The sequence below is a fragment of the Thunnus thynnus genome, chromosome 20, assembly GCF_963924715.1.
Source record: "Thunnus thynnus chromosome 20, fThuThy2.1, whole genome shotgun sequence".
Taxonomy (NCBI): domain Eukaryota; kingdom Metazoa; phylum Chordata; class Actinopteri; order Scombriformes; family Scombridae; genus Thunnus; species Thunnus thynnus.
The window spans coordinates 5,886,118-5,907,587 of record NC_089536.1 but is presented as its reverse complement, the minus strand read 5'-3'; the positions used below and the strand labels follow the sequence as shown (position 1 = coordinate 5,907,587).

Below are 21,470 nucleotides of genomic sequence, written 5' to 3'. Positions count from 1 at the left end.
TAAAAACCTGACCCAGACTGGATTTTTGAGGCCGATGTTGATATTTGTTTACAGAAGCACATTTTTCCTCTAAATATCTGTCTTTTTCAAATAATAGTGATTAATTGTGTTGTGGAGGGAATTTTACAGTGTAAAAATAAACCCATCAGTGTTTTCTCATGGACACACTATGTAATGGTCGAAGTATTCAGATTCTTTATTGAAGTAAAATCACCAACACATATTTAAAATTACATCATTGCATCACTAAATCCTGCATTCACAATTCTAATTAAAAGTACAGAAGTATCAAAAGTAAAAAATTCGTGTTCTGCAGACAAATGGCACCTGTTGTGTTATTATATGATATTATTAGACTGTTAGTGATACTAATACTGATTCATCGATGTGTAATGTGTTGCTGTTGTAGCTGCCAGAGGTGGAGCTAGTTCTCACTTCCTTTGGTTCCCAACAGGGAAGGGTCGGACCCCTTCAAAGGGTCATAAGATAAATCTGAGAAGTTGAGAGATGATTCATGGGAAAGAAAAGACCCAAAAAAAAAAAGCTCTGCAATGAAAATAATTAGCTTTTCTATAACCTTTTTAGGAAACATTGGATAATATTATCATGTTGGTTTTCAAATAGGTATTTAAATGAAACCGTCTGAGAGTTTAAAGGACGGGTTTAACAACAGTCAGGAGCCCAAATGAACATGAATCATTCTTCCTGTTCATACTGACCATTAGAAGATCCTTCATAATGCACTTACAATGGAAGTGATGGAGGACAAAATCCACAGTCCTCCTTCTGTGCAAAAATGTATTTAAAAGTTTATCTGAAGCTAATATGAAGCTTCAGCGTCCAAATGAGTCAAATCAAGTAGATATCTTTCAACGTTACAGTCTTTTTAGTGATAAAGTTCCTCTTTTTGTTACTAAACTTCCACCGCAGCTCAACAGGGAAACACTGTCCGAGGAAACACAAAGAGGGAATTTGATGCTAAAAAGACTGTAAATGTGTCAGATATCCACTTGACATGACTAACTCAGACTGATGAAGCCTCATATAAGCTTCACATCAACTTTAAGTGACTGTGTGAACACACAGTGGATTTTGGCCTCCATCACTAACATTGAAAGCACAGTTGAAGGATCTTTTAACAGCCAGTATGAACAAGAGGAATGATTACAGCGAGGAAAACCTCTTTCACTGTTCATACGGACACCTGACTGACTATTTAGACATCTTAATATGACAAGTAGAACTGAAAAGGTTATATTTTGTAAGCTTATCATATGTTTATATGTAAAATCTTAATCTAAAAAGTAAATACAGCTGTCAGATAAATGGAGTGGAGTGGAGGATTGAGTTTGTTTAAAAGGAAAAGGGCACAACTGTAAAGCCTGGTATCAGTTCCTTTATCTTTTTAACTGTTTCATCAGTTTGAAGACTTCATAAGAGATGATGTCAGTGCAACCGGTGTGATTACACAGCTGCTGTCATCTCTTTACCAGTTCGAGTGATGAAACCATTTGTGACACAACAGAGACTAGTTTAGAGAAAAAGTACAGTTGCAGTTTTCATCGGTATGAAAAAGGAGAAGCTGGAAACAATCGAGATAATTTAGGTCAATTATTAAACCAGTGTTGCTCAGCGTTCAGAGCGAGTGATTAATCATGAGTCACTGAGCCGGGTAGATTATCTTGTTCACTTCTTCCTTCCTTCTCATGATCTGTTGAAGTGTTTTCTGGTCCAGCTGAAGACTCTCTTTCAGCCAGAATCGCCTGTTTTACCGTTTGTGTCAGGAAATGATTTGTCAGGAGGAGAGTTGCAAGCATGATAAGTCATGCAAGGTCACTTTTGTTTGCCTCTGGAGAGTTTTTAGATTAAAATCTCTGCAATGTGGACGGTGGCCACACCGAAACCCGAATGCCAGTGGGAATCAAACTCATCTGGCTCAGTTTGAGGAGTTTGGATCTTTCTTGACCTTTGGCATACTTTTATATTTCTCTGTAATGCTGCAGAAATGTAAAAAAAAAACAAAAAAACAACTTCTTGAAACTTGGATTGTAAATCACCAAGAGAAGATTAAGTTGAACATTAAAAGACCTTTTTCTTGGTTTTACTGTAAGTCTGCGTTGTTGGAAAGTCTTGTGGTTGTCTTGTGGATTATCTTGAAGCTTTAGAAAAAAAGAAACACACACACACACACCGCTGGCAGCACATTTGAGAAAACGCCTCGATCCTTTTGAAGAAAAATGTTGTCATCACATATCATCTCTTGCAGAATGTGCCCAGTAAACCGCTGATCTGAGCTGGGGCAACAAGCAGAGACACACTCGGCTGTAAAACAAGCCACACCGATTGTAAGCTGCTTGTTTTATTAGATGCTTGGCTCGTGAATCAGAGTGAATCAGAGGAGCTCTCGGTGAGAAATCAGCCCGCATTCCTCAAAAACAACTCTTCTGTCTGTGCAGTGATTTACACTCGTGCTTCAAATCTGATTTTCCCTCCATTTACAGTTAGATTTGTACATGTAATAGTGAAGAAGGTTTTTCTTTTCTTCATTAGTTGTAACAGAGAAAAGAAGAAAAACTCTGCTGCGGTTTGCTGGTGTTTCAGCATAAGGCCAAAAGTATGTGGACGCCCAAACCATGTCCATGAGGAAATGGTTTTCCCAATTTGGTGTGGAAGAACATGACCGACTTTTTTTTATTGCCGCCAGCGTGGCAAAAAAAATAAACTTGGCTGCAACGATTAGTCAGTCATCAAAAAATTCATCTGCAGTTATTTTGATAATCGATTAATCATACGAGTCATTTTTCAAAGCAAAAATGCCAAACATTTGACGGTTCCAGCTTCTCAAGTGTGAGAATTTTCTGCTTTTTCTTATCTTAAATTGTAATAAACTTGAATATCTTTGGGTTTTTAGACCATTGCTCAGACAAGTCTTTCCAATCAAATGATACAATCCGGCGTTGGTCTGTGCACTTCAGAGGCGTTTTCTGATCAGATGCCCCTATCAATCATTTATTTGTGCCCTTCAAAAGCTGTTACAAATCAATGATGAAAAATAAATAAGTTTAACATATGACTGCTACGGTTAAAGGTTGGTTAGGTTTGGTTTACAGTTACTACTCAGTTAAAGTTAGGGGACAATATTAACCACGTGGTCACGTTGTGGAGATGATCGATGTCGTGGCTCAGGAGGTAGAGTGGGTCGTCCACCAATCAGAAGGTCGGTGGTTTGATCCCCGGCTCCTCTAGTCTGCAAGTCGAAGTGTCCTTGGACAAGATGGGTGAGTATAGAAGCATTGTGGGGCGCTTTGGACAGGAAGTGCTGTATCAGTCCTGATGAGCAGGCAGCCATCAATGTATGAATGTGTGTGTGTGAATGTTGGCAGGTGTTGTAAAACACATTGAGTGGTTGATAAGACCAATTTCCATTTAAAAAAAAACCTAGTTTTGACTTGCGGTTGGAAAGCGATGAAGGAGAGCCTGTACTGTCATGTTCCTGTAAAACATCGTTGGTTAAACTCTCCTGCGATGTTCGTCGTTCTGTAATTACGTCACCTGATTTCTTCTTTTTTTCTGTCAGAATTACTACGGCCGCTAGAGGGCGCTGTCACTGCAACGTAAACATGTTACTTCACTGAAACATCTGATTTTGATTCAGGCGGCAACTAACAATTATTTCCATTATCGATTAATCGATAATGCCAATAATTCGATTAATCATATTCTAGATTAAATTTCAGAAAATAGTAAAAAAACAAAAAAAACAAACAAATGCCCGTTATAACTTCTTAAAGCTCATGGTGACGTCTTCAATTGTTTTTTTGTCTGATCAGTAATCCAAAGTCCAAAGATATTCAGTTTACTATGTTTACGATGTTTATGATTATCTAAATAATTGATTATTTTCTGTTGATCGACTAACTAATTAATCAACTAATCGTTGCAGTTCCAATTTTACATTTTTCTTTGGAGAACAAACTCTGTAAAAGGTGACACTGTTATAGTTTCTACCTCAAACTCATACACACATGTATAAACATTTGTGTACTTGTTTCTTGTTACTTATCAGCCGACAAATACTCAAATGATACCAATACAATTGTGATAAACTAATATTGGCGAGTGGTTTATCAATCGGGCTCTAATCACTAATTCATTTGAAATGTTTTTTGTTGTTTCCCATGAAAACATCGAGTCTGTTAAACTGGAAACAGAACAAAACACAACAGCATTTTTCTTTTTAGTCGATTTTGCATCATCAGTTTGTCTAAAATGCTGCAGTTTTTTGTTTTGTTTTTATTAACTCCAGGAAATCACATCACATCATTTCTTACATCTCTGCTCCCTGTGAGTTTTACATTTGATTTTAAGATTTTGCTGACAACTTGTAAGGCTTTGTATGACCAGACACCTAATTATGTTTTTATATATTAGTTATATATTTTTTTCTTTGCCCCTCATTGTTTTATTGTTTCATCCTGTGTTTTTGATTTTAAAAACTTCTTTTATCATAAGTTTTAGCATTTTTACCCTCTACTCTGTTGTTTTTTTACTGTTAAAGTTTGGAAAAGTGCTATATATATATATTTATATATAAGTTCAGTAATTATTATCATTACTATTATTGGTATCCTACTATTAGAGAAGTCTGAGCAGGAAACCCAGATGATGGGAGCTCACACTGGGAGTCCGAGCCCGGGCTGCAGAGCTCTGACTCATGACTTCTCTTCCTCTCTCCTCTCACTAGAGACCAATAAATATGGATTAAGTGTTAACTGATGCAGACACAGTTAGCTGGGAAGAACAATAGATCACTTCTCAGTAAGTTCATACACAAGGAAAGACGAAAACAACACGGAGACGTCGACACACAAGCAGCTTGTAATTGTTGTGCAATCCACACAAAGAGGAAAACAAAAGTTCTGTCATGTTTTGCTTCACGTTGATAAATTGTGTAATCAGCTGATGCCACAAGATCATCATATTTTTGCAATTAAGTGCACTTTATTTCTTGCAATAAAAGGCTTTCTCTCATGAGAAACGTTTTACATTCAATCAATCATATGTGACACATTAGAAAGAAGGATTGAGATCATCGTTTTAGGACCAATTAGTGGTGAACGGCTAATTTGCGATTTAACTTACAGGCTTTAAACTCAGTGATTGTTGCTCTAGAAAAATATCAGTGCAGTAATAAAACACAAGTAAGTAATTGCTCCTCGAGGCTCTGTCACACTCCCTCCTTGAGACTGAAAACAAAGGAGCATGTAAAGGTTTCAAGCTGAACCACAGAAACATATACAGGTCACCAGAACTCCCACACCGTATGTACCATTCATTAGTTTTCAAGTAGAGTGCAAAGTCATACAAAATGGACCTTTACGAAGGCACAAACTGGCTTTGGAAACAGTTAACAAACATTAAATAAATATTTAAAAAGTACATTTTCATGTGAGCAACATTTTGCTCCAGAAAGTGCAATGAGACAACTTAATAGAAAACTCATTAAAAAGGAAGTTTAGCAGGAAGAACTTTCACCAACACACAACAATAAGAACTGCAACAGCAGATAATTACAAGTTTCCCCCCCCCCAAAAAAAATCACTTTTCCACAGCAGCTGGGCGGCTGTTGGTTTTTAGTCATCAAAGACATTCTCAGTCGGTGAAGCCTCGGTCACGCACGACATCTTTAAAGGCTTCTGAAGACAAAGAGTGAACTTTTTCCAAACTCTTTGGCTCCCGTGACTCACCCCTCTGATCCCAAAAATAGGGAATCTATACGTATGTATGACCACATGTTGAGGCTACTTTGGTAAAACTTGATTCCTTTAATGAGAATTTCATGTGAGTCTGTGAGCTTGTGGCTTCGATGGGGGCAGAGGAGGACTACATGGTTTCATGACACGGTGGATTGGGGCGGCTGAGGGAGGACTGGGTTTGACCGGAGGCACGGGAGGAGGACTCGGTTTGGCTGCCAGACACTGAAAAGGAAAACGAGAAGATTTTAGATGACAGATTTATTAATGTGTTGTTGCTACATCAGCACCTAAAACTGTTTTTATTGTTATTTTTGCTGGACTTTTACTTGATCCCAAAACCAGAATGAGAGTCTAACCCATGACACAAATTGGCTGAATCCTCCAGATAAGATTTTATTGATCTCTAGAGGCGAATCCACATGATACAACAGTAAAGAAATCAATCTGAAGATGTGGGAAACAGATAAAGAACAACACATTGTTGTATGTCTCTTTTATATGCAGTCAATCTAAATGCTTCTGCATAACTCAATTTAATGTTTTTAATAATGTATTCACTCCTGCAGCTGTTGAGTGTTTTTTACCATCTGATTTTAACTATAACACTATATATTTGACCTTAAATAGTTGTTTATCACGTGGAAGTTAAATAAAACCAACAAAGCATCTGAGCTGGAATGATGCATGTATTTATGCGAGCAAACGCGTCGCAGCGAGCTCCGATAAACTGCAACATGCTTCAGATCGTAACAGGCACGTTAGCCGTAAAGAGACTGACTCAGTAGGTCATAAAGAGTTTAGATGTCTAGTGGAGTGTTGACAAAATATAATTATAGGTTACAATAGTCTCAATCAGTCATTAAAGGTTAGTTTTGTCAAAATGTCAAAAAAAAGTCGAGCTCAAATGTCTCTTTAAGTCCCTCCTCCCCATGAGCCCACTCTCCTCTGATTGGTCAGCTTCTGGAAGCTTTCCCCAGAGGCTACATGAACAAACTATAGTAGCAGGATTTCCCTCCTTTTTCTCTCAATTTACTTGAAATGGAAACTTCTCAAAAACATCTGTACATGTTTGAGCATGAATCAGATTTGAAGTATACAAGTGGAAAACATGAACGATGAGCTGTCATCTTGTCGGAAAAGTAAAAAAAACCTTTGCAAACAAAGCGTTCAGCAGGTTGACGCCCTGGCTTTTGACTTTCAGGGAGCATTTTTACATACGTTCACCTCAAGTTTTGGAACATTTTTAACAACCAACATTATAACAGTATATATATATAAATGACAGAAAATCAAATAAAAGCATGAAATGTCCCTTTTAAATAATTATCCAAATTGTTGTCAATTCATTTTCTGTCAACAGACGAATCAGTTAATCTTTTCAGCACTATTGAACTTCCTCTCTTGTTGAAGTGTACAAATGATTTGCAAAGAGAGACCAGTGAGACCAGTTGAAGGTATTTGGCATGACTCACCTGCATCTTAGGCGACAGAGGAGGTAAAGGTTTGGATGGAGGTAGAGGTTTTGTCTGTAGTATAAAAGAACAAAGGAGGAAAAAAAATCACTGAGACATTTGTATTTGATTTTTCACTTTAAACACATAAACACACACACGCACACGGTCTATTTCTGGTATTCAGATTTCATTGCTTCACTACTTTTATAGTCATATTTCATACATTTGATTCGTGAATGTCACAGATATGTCCAGATAAGCTGGCTCGTACACGCCCACACACATATTTTCATGTTAGTTAAGTGGCGAGTGTTCAAATAACCGTGATTTTGACCCAGTTTTCACAATTATTTGAAATCAGTCTCAGTACATTACAGGCTATTAATAGATGTTTATATGCATTCTCTGATTTTCAGTTTAAAGGGCGAGTCTGATGTTATTCCATATTTTTCTTATTGTCAACAAATCCCTTAAAAGACCAAAACCAGCAATGACTTGATCCAACTGACACGTATTGTTAGTTTATCTCTTACTCCTCTGTGTATAATAGTATTTATTGTTTGTTGTTATTAAAAAGACATCGGTGAACCTCACTGTTGCACTGGGCGACATGTTCTTTCATCACCATGAACACACACACTGTTGTTTATTTTGACTCAGTCCCACACACACACACAAACACACACTCACACACACACACACACACACAACAAACACACACACACACACACACACACTCACTGTCCTGCTGCCGGACATACTCACTAGAGCATCAAATGTGTGTTAATCTGCAGCTGAAAATAGTGCCCAAAAAATGCACAAAATGATTTCCTCCTGTATGAGTAATGCTCAGCTGTTTTAGGAAATTAGCCTTTTAAAAAAAATAAAAGATATGTTTGTGACTTATTTTTTTATAGATTAATGTCTTCTTTTCATGGGATTTGTTGACAATAAGTAAAACTCCTTTAAGCACTTGCAACCACAAGTCTGAATGCAGATAACTGTCTTTATGTATTATTTAATTTATCTCTTATCTAAGCAGCTGACTTAAGTCGCCAGCTCTGAATGTGATCCTCAGTTTGCATTATGGATTAGCTCACATAGCAAGAGTTTGTTTTTAAAGCTTACCGGCTCAGTTTGCGAAGTGGACGACAATGAAGATAATTTCTTTGGTGGCTGGAAGGAAAGAAAATCACAGTGTGAATGCTTTTCTTCAAACTGATTTGCATGATTGATTCATATTGTATCGCCGCTCTGTACCTGTGGAGCTTGTCTGCTTGGAGTAATCAGCGGAGCGCAGACTTGTTTCGCTGTTGATTCCATCAAAGTGGGCTGGCTGATCTGAGGTCTTTCTTTAACATTTGATTCCTGGAACATCGGGTTCAACTTGCCTGGAGCTGAATGCACTTTCCTGTGAACGTGACATTCATTCAGTTTGAGAGACTTAAAACTAAGAAACAGATTTGTGTCATAAATCAGACACAGAAGAATGAATCCAAGGGAAAAGTACCTTTTGGAGGTGTAGTTGTCCATGTTGTCCTTTTTACAGCACATCAGCCCAACAATCACTAAGCCGATCACCATAACGATGGACAGAGCTGCACACACACCAGCTATTATCCCATACTGACCTGCAGGCACAGATACACAAATAACAGTTATAACTGCCCTGTAAAATACACTGAATCTGTTGTTACAGTCTTTTTTTATTCACTGTTAAATGATTTATGACATACTACATAATGTGTGTAGCTTTTAAAATTAAACTTTATGAGAGAAAAACACATGTATCTACACCGAGTTCCAAATCAATAGTAAGCCAGTTGTTTTTAGTGTAGCTAGCGGCGGGTCTGTAGGGATCAGTGTCGGTCATTCAATCCACCATTTGGGACTAAAATATCTCAACAACTAGAGGACGGATTCTCATTAAATTTTGCAAAGACATTCTTGGTTCATCTGAGTATGAAATATAATCTTTTTGTTGATCTCTGACTTTTCATCTAGCGCCACCATCAGGTAAAAATTCAATTTGTCCAATACTTTAGTTTATGACTAAATATCTGCAAAACGAATGATATTTCCATCGGCCTCAGCTGCACTTTGTGTTTAGTGCTAATTAGCATATGTTAGCATGCTAATATGCTAAGATAAGATGGTGAACATGACAAACATTATACCTGCCAAACATCAACATGTTAGCATGCTGACATTAGCACACAGTTGTGTCCCACATGGATTTATTACAGGAACTGGATACTGGACGCAAAGATGGCGCCTATTCACTTCAATAAATATTGCTCGTCTGGTGCATTAGCCAAAAAAGTTTTCTAGCTTCCGAGTTGTGCGTCGCCCACTGAATATGTGCAGTAATGTTTCTCCCGCTCGGCCCATAGACTTTACACTGGGATGATGTCACAAACTTTAAAATTGCTTTTCAAGGGTCTGGGAAAGTTTCATAAACAGAAAACCTTCATGGATTAAAGATCATAAACAAAGAGTAATAATTGACCTTTTTTCGTTGCAATACCACAAGTGACCACCGTGGGAAACTGGCAGCAAGGCTGAGTGACGGCACTTTATCAAACTCTCTTAATACATCCGTGGTGCCTCAGTACAGCCTAACAGAGCTGCTTCCATTGTTCTAAACCCTTTGTTTATGCACTGTTTACATTATATATTGTATGTAGCTCTACACAGGAAAACACACATATCTACACTGTCTACCAGATGTACAGATAAGCAAGTAATTTCTTAATTCTCATCTGTTATTATTTACTGGCTAAAGCAGCCAATGAAATACAATCATGAGATTACATGTGTGTTAGTGTGTTAGTGTTAATTTGTCCTCACCACATGATTATTAAACTATTAAGAACTCACAGAAAATAGCTAAAAACACAAACAACCGGGAAGAAAAGAGTCAGAGTAGTCATAAATTGTCGTTTTGCTCATCAACATCTTTCACAATAATTTGGCAGAGATGTACTTTTTTCATTTACTTCAATTCAAATGGTTTACGGGAAATACTGGTTTCACTATTTGTTGTGTTCTTGTGAGGACAGAAAAACAACTGTATCTCTGTGCTGAAGTATTTCACATGTTGATCTTCTCTGTGTTCAAATATCTCTTCTTCCCCTTTGTTTGTGTTTTTAATTGTTCACTGTGAAAACTAAATTGTTGCACAAAAGGTTTTGTGAGTAAATTGTCCCTTAATTTTACTATTGTAGTAATCACGTCCTCCTGCAAAACATATCTAATTTTTTGAAGGAATTGAAAGGCAACTACTTAAATGCTATTGTTTAATGATTTGATGCACAATGTTTAGCCTAACTTAATCAAGACTGTTAAACTCTTTTAAGGGAGGTGAAACTGAAGGTATATCAGGAACAGAGGATTAAGTTAATGCTGGCAGAAATAGGAGATCACTCATAATGAATCATTCATGTTTCTTACTGGAAGAGTGATTCAACAACCAGGTGTGACCTGTTTTTGTCTGCATCACCCACTAAGAGCCAACCGTCAGTTTAAATTGATATATGATTTTGTATTAAGCAACTAATCCTGTTGAAAAAGTTGGAATTTGCACACATCTACTGTCTTAAAATCCAGTCCAGTGAAGTGTTGTGTACCTTGAGGTAAATCTGCGTACTGGATGTCGCAGTAAGGTGGAGCCCAGCCAGGATTGCAGTGGCACTCATTCTTGTGATTACACACCTAAAAATAAAATGCAATAAAATTAATTTAGACTTGAGTCAAGGACTTGGACTCACGTGTCACTCCAGAAGAGTCAAACTGAAAACAGCTACAACTAATTTCAAACCCTCAAATATTTCACTCACCCCGTTGTTGTTGCATTTCTTTGCACAATCCTCCTTTTTCCCGTAAACTGATACATCCATACATTTGTTGTTGAGGCAAACCTGTGCACAAAAACTATACTTAATTCACATCCAACATAATTTAAAAAAATACATAACGTGTCTCTTGGCTGAAAGGTTTACCTGGTTGTGTCCACATCTGCTTCCTTGAGGGACCATGTCCATTTTCCTGGTCTTGTCGTCATCCACAGCTAGTTTACACTCTAAGCCGTACATATTGTAGGCTGCTCTTTTACCTGTGATGGACTCGCCCCCTCCTTCACAAAATATAGATCCACACTTAAGATTCCTACAAGAGAGAAATATCAGCAAATTGATCAAGAAGCTGCAAAAACATAAAATATACGTATATACATTCCATTTGCTTATTTCATCATCACTAAATCTTAACTTCTTCATGTGCTATTTTGTGCATTTTCAGGTCTGTATCATTCAGGAGCATTTTGTGATAACATCTGTATAGAAACCGAGTTCAGTAAAAATGTTGATGATACGTACTGTTGAGTACATTTGGTGTAGCCGTATTTGCTGCTCCCACAGTTAGCACCTTCTTCGCCCCGTCTGTTCAAGTCAAAACACATGTCTGCTCCAACTCTGGTGCCTAAGACAAGAAGGAATTCATAATTAACCTCTTAAAACTATAGATTTCTGTCAAAAAATAAAAAAAGATGAAGGATGTTAGGAATGATAACAAAAATTACCAATGCTAAGTCAAAATTATTAGATACAAAGTCAAAATTTTGATGTTTAAAATCATAATTATGAGATGGTAAGTCAACATTTTAAGTCTAAATTATGAAATAGTGAGTCAAACCCGCAGTGCGGAAGTCACACTGATGTGGAAAATCTGTGGAGTTCCCCTTTACTCTCAACATATTTTATTCTCTTCTTGGCATGAATGGGCTTCCATATGAACACTGCTGTCATTACAAACTCATGCTGTGCAGCCAAACATTACTCAAACCCACAAAACTCCACTGGAGGTCCCAAAGTTTCAAAGAACCAAATGTGTCAGACTGAATTTCAGGGGAGAGGCGTATAAAATAATGCTTAAGACATGTAGAATATTTCCATTTGATTGAGCAGTGCAGCCATGATGTTGGGATGTTATTTTATGAGATTTTATGAGATCAGAGATTTATGTGACCATGCTATTCATTCTCTGTAGTCTCCTCTGTAATAAGTTTGGCCACTTGTAAATGTGTATCAGACAATCTTTCTTGGAACGGTCCATTTCCACCATGTGATGCTGAGATTTAGTGAAACTACTGGAAATAGATGAATATCTAAAGCTCCTTGAGGCTCAGACCAACTATTCAAGAGAAAATGAAAACTGGTGCAAGCAGTGACTTTGTTTTTTACTGAGATAACTGTTCCGACAGCAGCGTGTTGACCGTACCTGGTCCGAACAGCCTCCAGCAGTGCTGCTGATGTGTGGGACATTGGCCGTTGTAGCAGTAGCCCTGTTCCTGGTCGTAGCAGGGTTTACCGTTCATCTCAAAGCTATCTTCAGGGCAATACCCCGACACTCCGGTGCAGTACTCAGGCAGGTCACAGTCACTGGCTGACTTCCTGCACACACTTCCAGTCTGTTTGAACTGTGGGTTAGAGCACATTTCAGGTGATTCAGTATATAATGTTGAGTCAACTGTGTTTACAATGAGCTGGCATATTTATGTTATATTTCATGACCACCTCTCCTGGTCCTTGAAACTGTCATTTGAGGAAGGATGTGGTGAGCAACAGTTCAGGAAAACAGCAGGATATCACCCTCTCCCACCCTTGAACTACTGTTGTTCAATTTGGTCCAAACCTCCTGTCGCTATTTTAATGCCCACAGTTATGAGCTGGCAGCAGGGTGTGTCTGTATGATTGGCCTTTATGGAGCTGGCACGCTACGTCCACTGACAGTGAAACTCAACAGTCTGGTCAATGTTTATTCTGGATTTTTGACTGATAAAGCTCCTTTAAAAGCTGCATTAAAGGCAGCAGAGTAATAGAAGCTACAGTACCTGACAGTTGTCACAGCATTGTCCATGAGCACACTGGGATCCTTCAGTCAGACGGCAAGTTGAGGCATCACAACAAGGGTTCCTGCATTCCTAGAAAGAGAAAAAAAAACATTTTCAGTTGTGTTTGTGCATGAAGTTACACCTTGAACAAGAACAGACTCTCTAATATCTCCCACACATGCGGTATCTCTGCCAAGAATTTTCTCTCAGATAAGATGTGAGCACATAGGAAAACTATTAAAATATTAAGTTTTACAGGCTAAACTCCAGTTTGGGATTACCTTCCCTCATATTAGCTGTAGCCTCGCTTACAGGAAACCACACCAGTCCACTAAATGGAAACACCCAACATACAGCCAAAGTGGTATCTTCCTTAACCAGAGGATATATTTAAATTTTCCAGAGTCCAAAAACTGACTAATCTGCAAAAAAAAAGAAGTTTTACCTCCACGGTGCCACAGTCACACTCTTCTCCAGGGTCGAGCATGGCGTTGCCACAGAGAGGCCCCACAGCAATAATCTTAGTATTAGAGGTGGGTTTCAGCAGACAGCCGGGCCGAGCTCGCTCCAAAAATTCAGCGAGCTGCCCCACACTGCAGTCGCTGAAAAGCTCTGGGAACGCCAGACTTCCTATCCTAAAGAGGAGCAAAGAGATTCACAAAATATTAAACACCTAAGATAGTGAGCTAAAAGAACTAACCTAACCTATATACTATATAACAAAAAGTATGAGGACACCTGAACTTTACAGCCATATGTGATTGTTGAACATGTCATTGCAAAAATCACGAGTATTAATCTGCTGCTATAATAGTTTTTCCACCAGATGTTGGAACCTGGCTGCAGGGATTTTCTCTCATTCAGCCACAAGAGCAGAGTGGTCAGCCACTGATGTTAGGTTATAAGATCTGGCTCATAATCAGGTGTTCCAGTTCCCAAAAGGGTTGGATGGGTTTGAGGTCAGGGCTCTGTGCAGTCAAGTTCTTTTAGACCAAACTTGGAAAACCATTTTTTTATGGACCAGACTTTAAGATTGCCCTTCATTGGAACTAATAAATCCACACCAAAGACATACTTTTGGTCCTATATTCTATGTACAAGCTGAATGTTCATAATGTTTTAGCTGTAATATGATCCTTCCAAACATACAACACACACAAAACATTTTTCTTGCATCTTGCATCAAAATAAATACACGTTCCCAGTGACAGTGAGATAAACCAGAGTTGTGTTTATATTGTAGTAACTTTCTTACCTGAGCTTGTCTGCCATTACACAGTTCCCACTGCTGTACAATGGACCACACATGCAGCCTGCAGAGTCATGGGACAAGCCAAAATTATGTCCCATCTCATGAGCAATGGTGGAGGCAAGGCCAATTGGGTTGCTATGGTGATCCTGGTGGAGAAATACAGAACAATTAGTTGAAATTCAGCAGAATGTATCCAAAAAAAATCCCTTAATCTCTTGTTGTTTAAGGATGAATATAAATTAGAGGTCATTAATCACACCTGATTGACTCCCCCTGAGTTTTCGGTACACATGGCGAATTTATTTGCCAATCCAACTGTATCCCCGAAAAAATCTTTGCCACTGTTGAAGACAAAAGTTGAACATTAGATCGAACTGGTGGCGTAACTGTGTTTCATTACCCGTACAGATATCTGTAACTGATCCTTACGTCACAAACTGGGCGTTGTCATGCTTCGTCCTCTGCAGCAGATCAGCCTGGCGCCAAATGAGGAAATTGTCCAGGGCAGTCTCTGAATTAATGTCAACATCGATGTAGTCTCTGTATGACCAGATCTCCAAGCCCACCAGCATGACGCGAATGTTCAGAGGTCGATACAACTGCAGGCGGAGGAGGAGGAGGAGGACGTGTTTTTCAGAAATGAATAAACTTGGATGCCGTCGGCTAAGAGCAACGATGGCACAGAACCAGAGAAACAGCTGAGCTCCAACTGATAAAAAACCTACCTTGTCAACATGATTTATAACTTCAAGAATGCGGGATTTAGTCTCGCTTCCATATCGTTTATACTGGAGGAAGAGAAAAGACAAACATGTGATCAGATTTATTAAGCAATGGAATGAAAGCTGTAAAGGAATTAAAGTGATATTTACCTCGGTGTTGTCGACCACCACATACAGCTCAACAAACCGCTGCGGCTCTGTGATGGGTTTGGTTTTCTGAAAGGACAAAAGAAATACAATCTTTATACTAATATTCTTATTTTTATCTGTGTCAACATTTTTTAAAAAGTACAAAAAGTTCAGACTGTGACCTTTGACATGTTTTCATGAAGCATCGCTCAGTACTTGTCTTTCTTTTTATTTTTCTATATACATTTATATTAATGATTCTATTCTAAAACGATAGTTTAAAACTGTTAGTGTTAAATTTGCTCTAACACATAGGAAATTTTAAAGGCAACAAGGAGAGGCAATATAAATACGAATAGGAACACTTTCCTAGTCATACATAAAAAAATAAGTAAAGTATAAAAATATACATAAATAATATAAAATAAATAAATCCATATTGCAAATATACTGCTACATTTTAAAACTGCATATACACATAATGTATGCATGTATTCATACTGACACACCCGTTGTCTAATCGCTATATGGCCAAAAGTATGTGGACACCCCTGAGGCTGTTTCATGGTTGGGGCTGTTATCTATCCTGATATAATACATTTTCTGGACAAATCGATTGAAATATAAGATTATCTGTTTTTGGCTAATCCAGCAAATTACGTTTAAATACTAGATAACTCAAAGTACTTCACCACACTAATGCAAACATCATGTATAAATCCAATATTAACCATAAAATGATGCTGATCTACTGCGATGTTTGATAAAAGGGTAATGTTTTAACTGATTGGATGTGACAGATTGCTGTTCAATATTGATTCAAGATGGTTTAGGTTGACTAGATCTAACTAAAAATGCGTTTATAGCGAAGGTTCAGTGATACAACTGAAGACTGGGCAAGTTAAACCCTCCTTTGTCTTTTGCAGAGTTGTAAGCCTAAAACGCACTTTTCTCTCGTTCCATATAAAATTAGTTATGAGTTTGTTAACTTGATTGTTAGATTATCAGGCAATGGAAGTGGCAACACATTTAACACATAGAATAAGTCGGGATGGCCGTCATTTTTATGGCAGATATTTGTCCCAAAGGGAGAGGTTGAGACCTTTCAAGCTTTCAAACATGTTTTTCAATACTTTTGTTATTTTATCCAGATCAGGAGGAAATATAATGCCAAGATAAGTTAGGACATTTTGTGAGAACTTGCTATTGAGGTCGCTCAAATTCGGCTTCGTTGACTGCTCAGAAAGAAGAAGGGCCTCTCATTTTGAGCCCGAAAAAGAAGAGAAACACTCTCTAATACTCAAGAGTCTGTTGATTGATGATTGTGGCTGAGTAAGAAACTATAGTGGCACTATGTATGTTTTCATTTTCTCTTATAGCAATAGCCAAAGGTTCAAGGGCCAGAACAAACAACAAAGTGGAAAGAAGGCATCCCTGTCTGGTCCAACAATGCTGGTCATTGATTTGAAACATTGACCACAAAGGCCTAAAACACCCAGAGATATTGAATGATCACAGTATACACAGTATGGCAAACAAATCTTATGGGATATATATAGTCATATCGCCCCAAACCTAGCCCCTTAGTTGTGGTTGAAGGAAATTTTAATGCTGCAGCATAAAATTACATTTTAGACAATAGTGTGCTTTCAGCAACAGTTCAGGGACCCTTTCATTTTCAACTGCTCCATAAATAAATGTTTTTCCCAGTTTGGTTTGGAGGAACTTGACTGGCCTGTGCAGAGACCTGACTTCAACCCCATCCAACACCTTAGGTTGGACCTCACTAATGTTCTTATGGCTTAGAATGAGATGATACATCCATAAATACGCCTGTACATAACATATGTATCAAGCAAATGTGAATCACTTCATTATCCATGATTTCAAGTGTTTTTAGTTGGTGTTACTGTTACTGAGAATTAACTTAACAGTGAAGGAAGAGACGTCTTGCATCCAGCAGTTCAACTTTAGAAATGAACAATATTAGCATAATCATAGATTCTGGATTTCTCATGAGAGATGTAATTTTAAGAACTAAAACTATGTAATTGAGCTTTTTTTGTAGGAAACCCACGTCAGACATGATATTATTCCAAGCAGCAGAGTATTTTTATACATCTGAAAACATGTCTGGAGGAGATTTAAACTTCAATAATCTCCTGGCTGAATGAGATAAACCTACCCATGGTCTGGACCTGAAGAGGCCAGCGAGCCGGGGGGCCTGGTCCTGGTCCTGGTCGTACAGCGTGGTGGTGTTGGAGCCACAGCTGGGGTTGCCACTGATCTTAAGGTGCTCCTGTCTGTAAACGGCATGATCACCGTCCACAGACTGTCCCAGAGGCTCTATCAGGTAAACCTGCTGCCGGGCTCTCACAAAACCACTACAAACACAGAAAAACAACAAGAAAAAACGTTTCATTTGTGGATATTCTGAGGTCAAATTTAGCCAAAATGTGACCAGACAAATAGAAATGATGTTGTCTAGTATATTCACATTGATCTATAAACACTTATGTTTAAAAAAACAGCATGAAAAACTAGAACTGATTACCAAATAACATGAAGAAACTCATTTCACAAGTATTAAAGAAACTTTCACTGCAGATAATGTAAGCAGGATATTACAAGCTGTAAATACACCCTGAAGTACTTACCTAATGCCTGAACAAAGCCCCACACTGACCGAAGAGTCCGTCACGCCTTCAATATGGCCATGATAATAGCAGTGCTCCTGGACGGAAACACAGTACGTCCTTAAATTAGTTAATGTGAGGACACATGCTGGTTGGTACGTCACATCTTACTTATAGACATTATTCACAAAGACTTCTTTGTTTTTAATGTCAATGAAGTTATGAATCACAGGTTAGGAATGTGAGATTTTTATCATGTTTGGTTTAGTTCAACTCCACACTGATAAAATGAAACAAGAGCTGTTTTAAGTAATAAACTTCTGGTTTTATGATAAGGAAAAATACTCAATTATACAGATAAAATATTAGTATTTATGACACAAAATGTTTTGTATTATTATTTTGTTTTTTTCTAACTTAAATGTTCCCAACATTAAAATAGAAATTAGTTCCTGTGTAAAGGATAAATCAAGCTTTCACCACAGATTGTATTTCAGTTAATACAGAGAACCATAATAATAAGAATCCATACAGATGCATTGAAACTACAACAAATTACAGATGTGGAGATAAGTTTGATTTCTGAATCATATTTTAAAGATTCTTATTCACAAATATCCGGACTGTTGGTGCATCACAGAACATTTATATTCACAAGAATCACAATGAATAATCCCTTCAGAGGAATGACTCAAAAATGACCAGAACTGAGTCAAATCCTGTCTAAACAATCTAACATGTGGTTTTCTTTTTCTTTATTGTTATATTTTATGTCTGAGAATAGTTCTGGGCAGCAGCTGACGAATAGAATTTGGTATTTTTATGGTTAAATCTCACCTGGTCTGGTGATGTCGTCACTCGTTTTCCATCGTCTGAATAATGTGTTTCTGTGTATCCTCTCCCGATAAGATTCCTGTAAAGCAATGATGGAAAAATCTATAACATCTTTTTCATATACTTAAATATCAAAATACTGTAAATCTTTGTGAAAAAATGACAGTATTAAAAAAAAACATGTTTACCTGTTTTTTTCCAAATTAATTGTGTGGTTCGTTCCTTCAATGGCCAACTTGTACTGCACCTTATCAAGATAAAGCTGCAGAAAATTCACATGACAACCATTGATGATTAACACATCATCCTTTACAAAAGCACCAAAGTATTATCATTTTAAATGCATTTTAAGTATCAAAAGTATAAAGTATAAAGAATATCCCCTTTTTGTAATGTTATATCATCATACTGCACATACTGTATATTGTTGGATTATAATTACTGATGCATGAATGTGTAAGAAACATTTTAAAGGTGTAATTGGTCAAGATGGAGCTAATTTTAATTAATTAATATACTGATGGGTGTATTAATCTATAAAAATGCATAAAATGCTGATGATAATGATATGTTTTAGATCTAAAATCTTTATCTGCAAAGTAACAAGTAGAGCAAGGCCAATTTATCTGATAATACTGCTTTATTGCAGATTAGAGCTACAACAATTAGTCGATTCATTTTGATAATCAATGTCAAATTTATCTTGTTCCAGCTTCTCAAATGTGAATATTTTCTGGTTTCTTTAGTCTTCTGTGATAATAAACTGAATATGTTTGTTGGTTGGGACAAAACAAGATATTTGAGGACGTCACCTTGGGCTTTGAAAATAATGAAAATGATCATTAATTGCAGAAATGGAGAAAGTATGTTGTAATGTCACCATTACACAGTTGTTGTTTTTTTCAACTATAAAATGTCCTACTCAGAACATACCTTAGTCACAATTCTTTAAAAACACAAATTTAAGGAATCCAATCAAACATTTGTTTATGTTAAATGTTACGTGGCCGATAGATATCATTAATGGATTTTTAAACTGTCCTAACTTCTCCAATATCTATACTGGTCTGGCTATAGAAACTGGTTACTTCCGCTACTGTCAGAGAGCAGTAATGGAGAGTAAGAGTTTCAGTATTTCTCACTGAAATATAGTGAAGCAGAAGTATCAGTAAAACAAATTTAATGACATAAAGAATGAATAAAAATAAAAAGGTAAAACAAAAAATATTTTTTAAAAAGTACCTAAAAACTGCAGAACAGCAGCACTTGAATAAGTTATGCACATTTAAACATTTAAATAATAATTTTAGTATTTTATGCAGAGTGTGTGTGTTGTGTATTGATATAGTGTGACAGTGTGATGAACAGGTGAGGTGGGGTCACCTGATTGTCTCGCGGGCTCCTCTTGTGTCTCCCCTGCAGTCTCTCAGGGATGACCACCTCATACTGCTGCACGTGGGACAACATCCCAGAGCTGTGCACGAGGCAAACTACACACAACACACAGATGTTCGTATTAAACACATTTAACTTAAACAATATGTGGATAAAGTCTAAATTAACGAGGCTTTAACCTGCATGTTACTGACAGAAAGTCATTGCCACTTCCTGATTAATTATATATTATAGTTTAAGTGTTGACATGCATAAAATAATTTTTTTATGCAGAGTTTAACACCCACAGATACAGTTTATGTCTTTATAATGAGTGAACATCAATAACGTTTTATCCATGTTTCTTTCTGTCCAACATACTTTTCTACTGAACTTGTTGTTGCATCCAACCAAGAAAATGTCAGAAATTAATAAAATATTCGCTCAATAAAAGTAATATTAATACAGAAAAGTTAAACGTACCCATCGCCAGCCACAGTGAGAACACGTTAGCTCCCATGATGATGCGTCCTGCTCGGGGCACCACCGCCGCTCATCTACCGTTAACTGCAAAGTTACTCCACCGTAAGTCATCGGGAGCAGCTCTTCCGTTAAAGCTCCGCCTCCGCCTGGTTCGCTCTTATCGACGCATGTCATGTTTACCGGAAAGAAACCAGTCAAGCCAGATGTTAAAACACACTAACCGACTTCCGTTGAAATACAACGTGTCAAAATGAATCAGAAAGTCTCGTGGCACACTGACCAACCGTTGACCCATTTGTGACGTCACCACTTCGTACGTTACTCATTGTTTCGGTCACGTAGTGTTATCCCCTAGCTAGCCCTCTGAGAAAAAGCCAAAATGTTATATTTTTAACTGTTATCCAGCAGTATTAGTATAGTCAAAATGTTTTTTTCGGGATCCCATACATGTAATTAACGGTTTACCTGAGAAAAAAAACCGCCACTCAGTTTCACTTTTACCGGATTTAATAAGGTGCGCACGGAGCGGGCTGTACGGCTCCGTCTATTTGCTGGATTTACAGTTGACGGGTGCTTCAATAAAACTATCATCTATATTCTCTGTTTCAACCGTTTACTGAAAACTTTTAAACTTAAAAATAAACATGAAAAAAAACATGCTCATCACGATAAACATTCAAGACTGCAGGCAACAAACACATACGTAACTTTTGCTCTAAAGCAACCCTAATCAAGAGCGCATTGCAGTTTTTAAATGTCTATATATATTATTCAGTAAATATAAACGTACTTAATATTATGAAGCTCTTAATTTTTTATTTTAAAATTGTACTATTTACAAATTATTTTCATATAAATATTAATATCGTTATTTGTACAGTACTTCTCGTAAACGCTAAGTGCCTCGCATAATAGTAAAATAGAGTATTTAAAATAGAAA

General features: G+C 37.3%; 1 protein-coding gene across 2 annotated transcripts; it reads right to left on the bottom strand.

The window, feature by feature from the left end:
* Nucleotides 1-4,976: 4,976 nt before the first annotated feature.
* adam8b (ADAM metallopeptidase domain 8b) lies at nt 4,977-21,264 on the bottom strand. 2 transcript variants are annotated; one of them, XM_067577250.1, is made up of 23 exons: nt 20,531-21,259; nt 20,057-20,163; nt 18,862-18,935; nt 18,677-18,752; nt 17,861-17,937; nt 17,389-17,587; nt 15,225-15,290; nt 15,078-15,140; nt 14,782-14,951; nt 14,612-14,693; nt 14,356-14,498; nt 13,546-13,735; nt 13,101-13,190; nt 12,488-12,686; nt 11,587-11,689; nt 11,212-11,377; nt 11,050-11,130; nt 10,840-10,924; nt 8,721-8,841; nt 8,471-8,621; nt 8,339-8,386; nt 7,229-7,282; nt 4,977-5,978 (listed from the first exon to the last, which is right to left on the bottom strand). In XM_067577250.1, exons 1-23 carry the CDS (start codon nt 20,565-20,567, stop codon nt 5,838-5,840), a joined length of 2,523 nt encoding a protein of 840 aa, XP_067433351.1. In that variant the 5' UTR covers nt 20,568-21,259; the 3' UTR covers nt 4,977-5,837. The 2 variants fall into 2 exon arrangements, with proteins under 2 accessions (XP_067433351.1, XP_067433350.1); XM_067577249.1 differs by having other exon boundaries at nt 8,471-8,841; nt 20,531-21,264.
* Nucleotides 21,265-21,470: the final 206 nt, after the last annotated feature.

Bases quoted from the DNA above. Each gene is read 5' to 3' on its own strand.
- adam8b (XM_067577249.1), bottom strand. From the start codon at position 20,567: ATGGGAGCTAACGTGTTCTCACTGTGGCTGGCGATGG. The intron at 14,499-14,611 runs GTGTGATTAATG...TTTCTCCACCAG, and splicing joins ACTCAGGGGGAGTCAATCAG to GATCACCATAGCAACCCAAT. The intron at 11,378-11,586 runs GTACGTATCATC...TCTCTCTTGTAG, and splicing joins TACACCAAATGTACTCAACA to GAATCTTAAGTGTGGATCTA.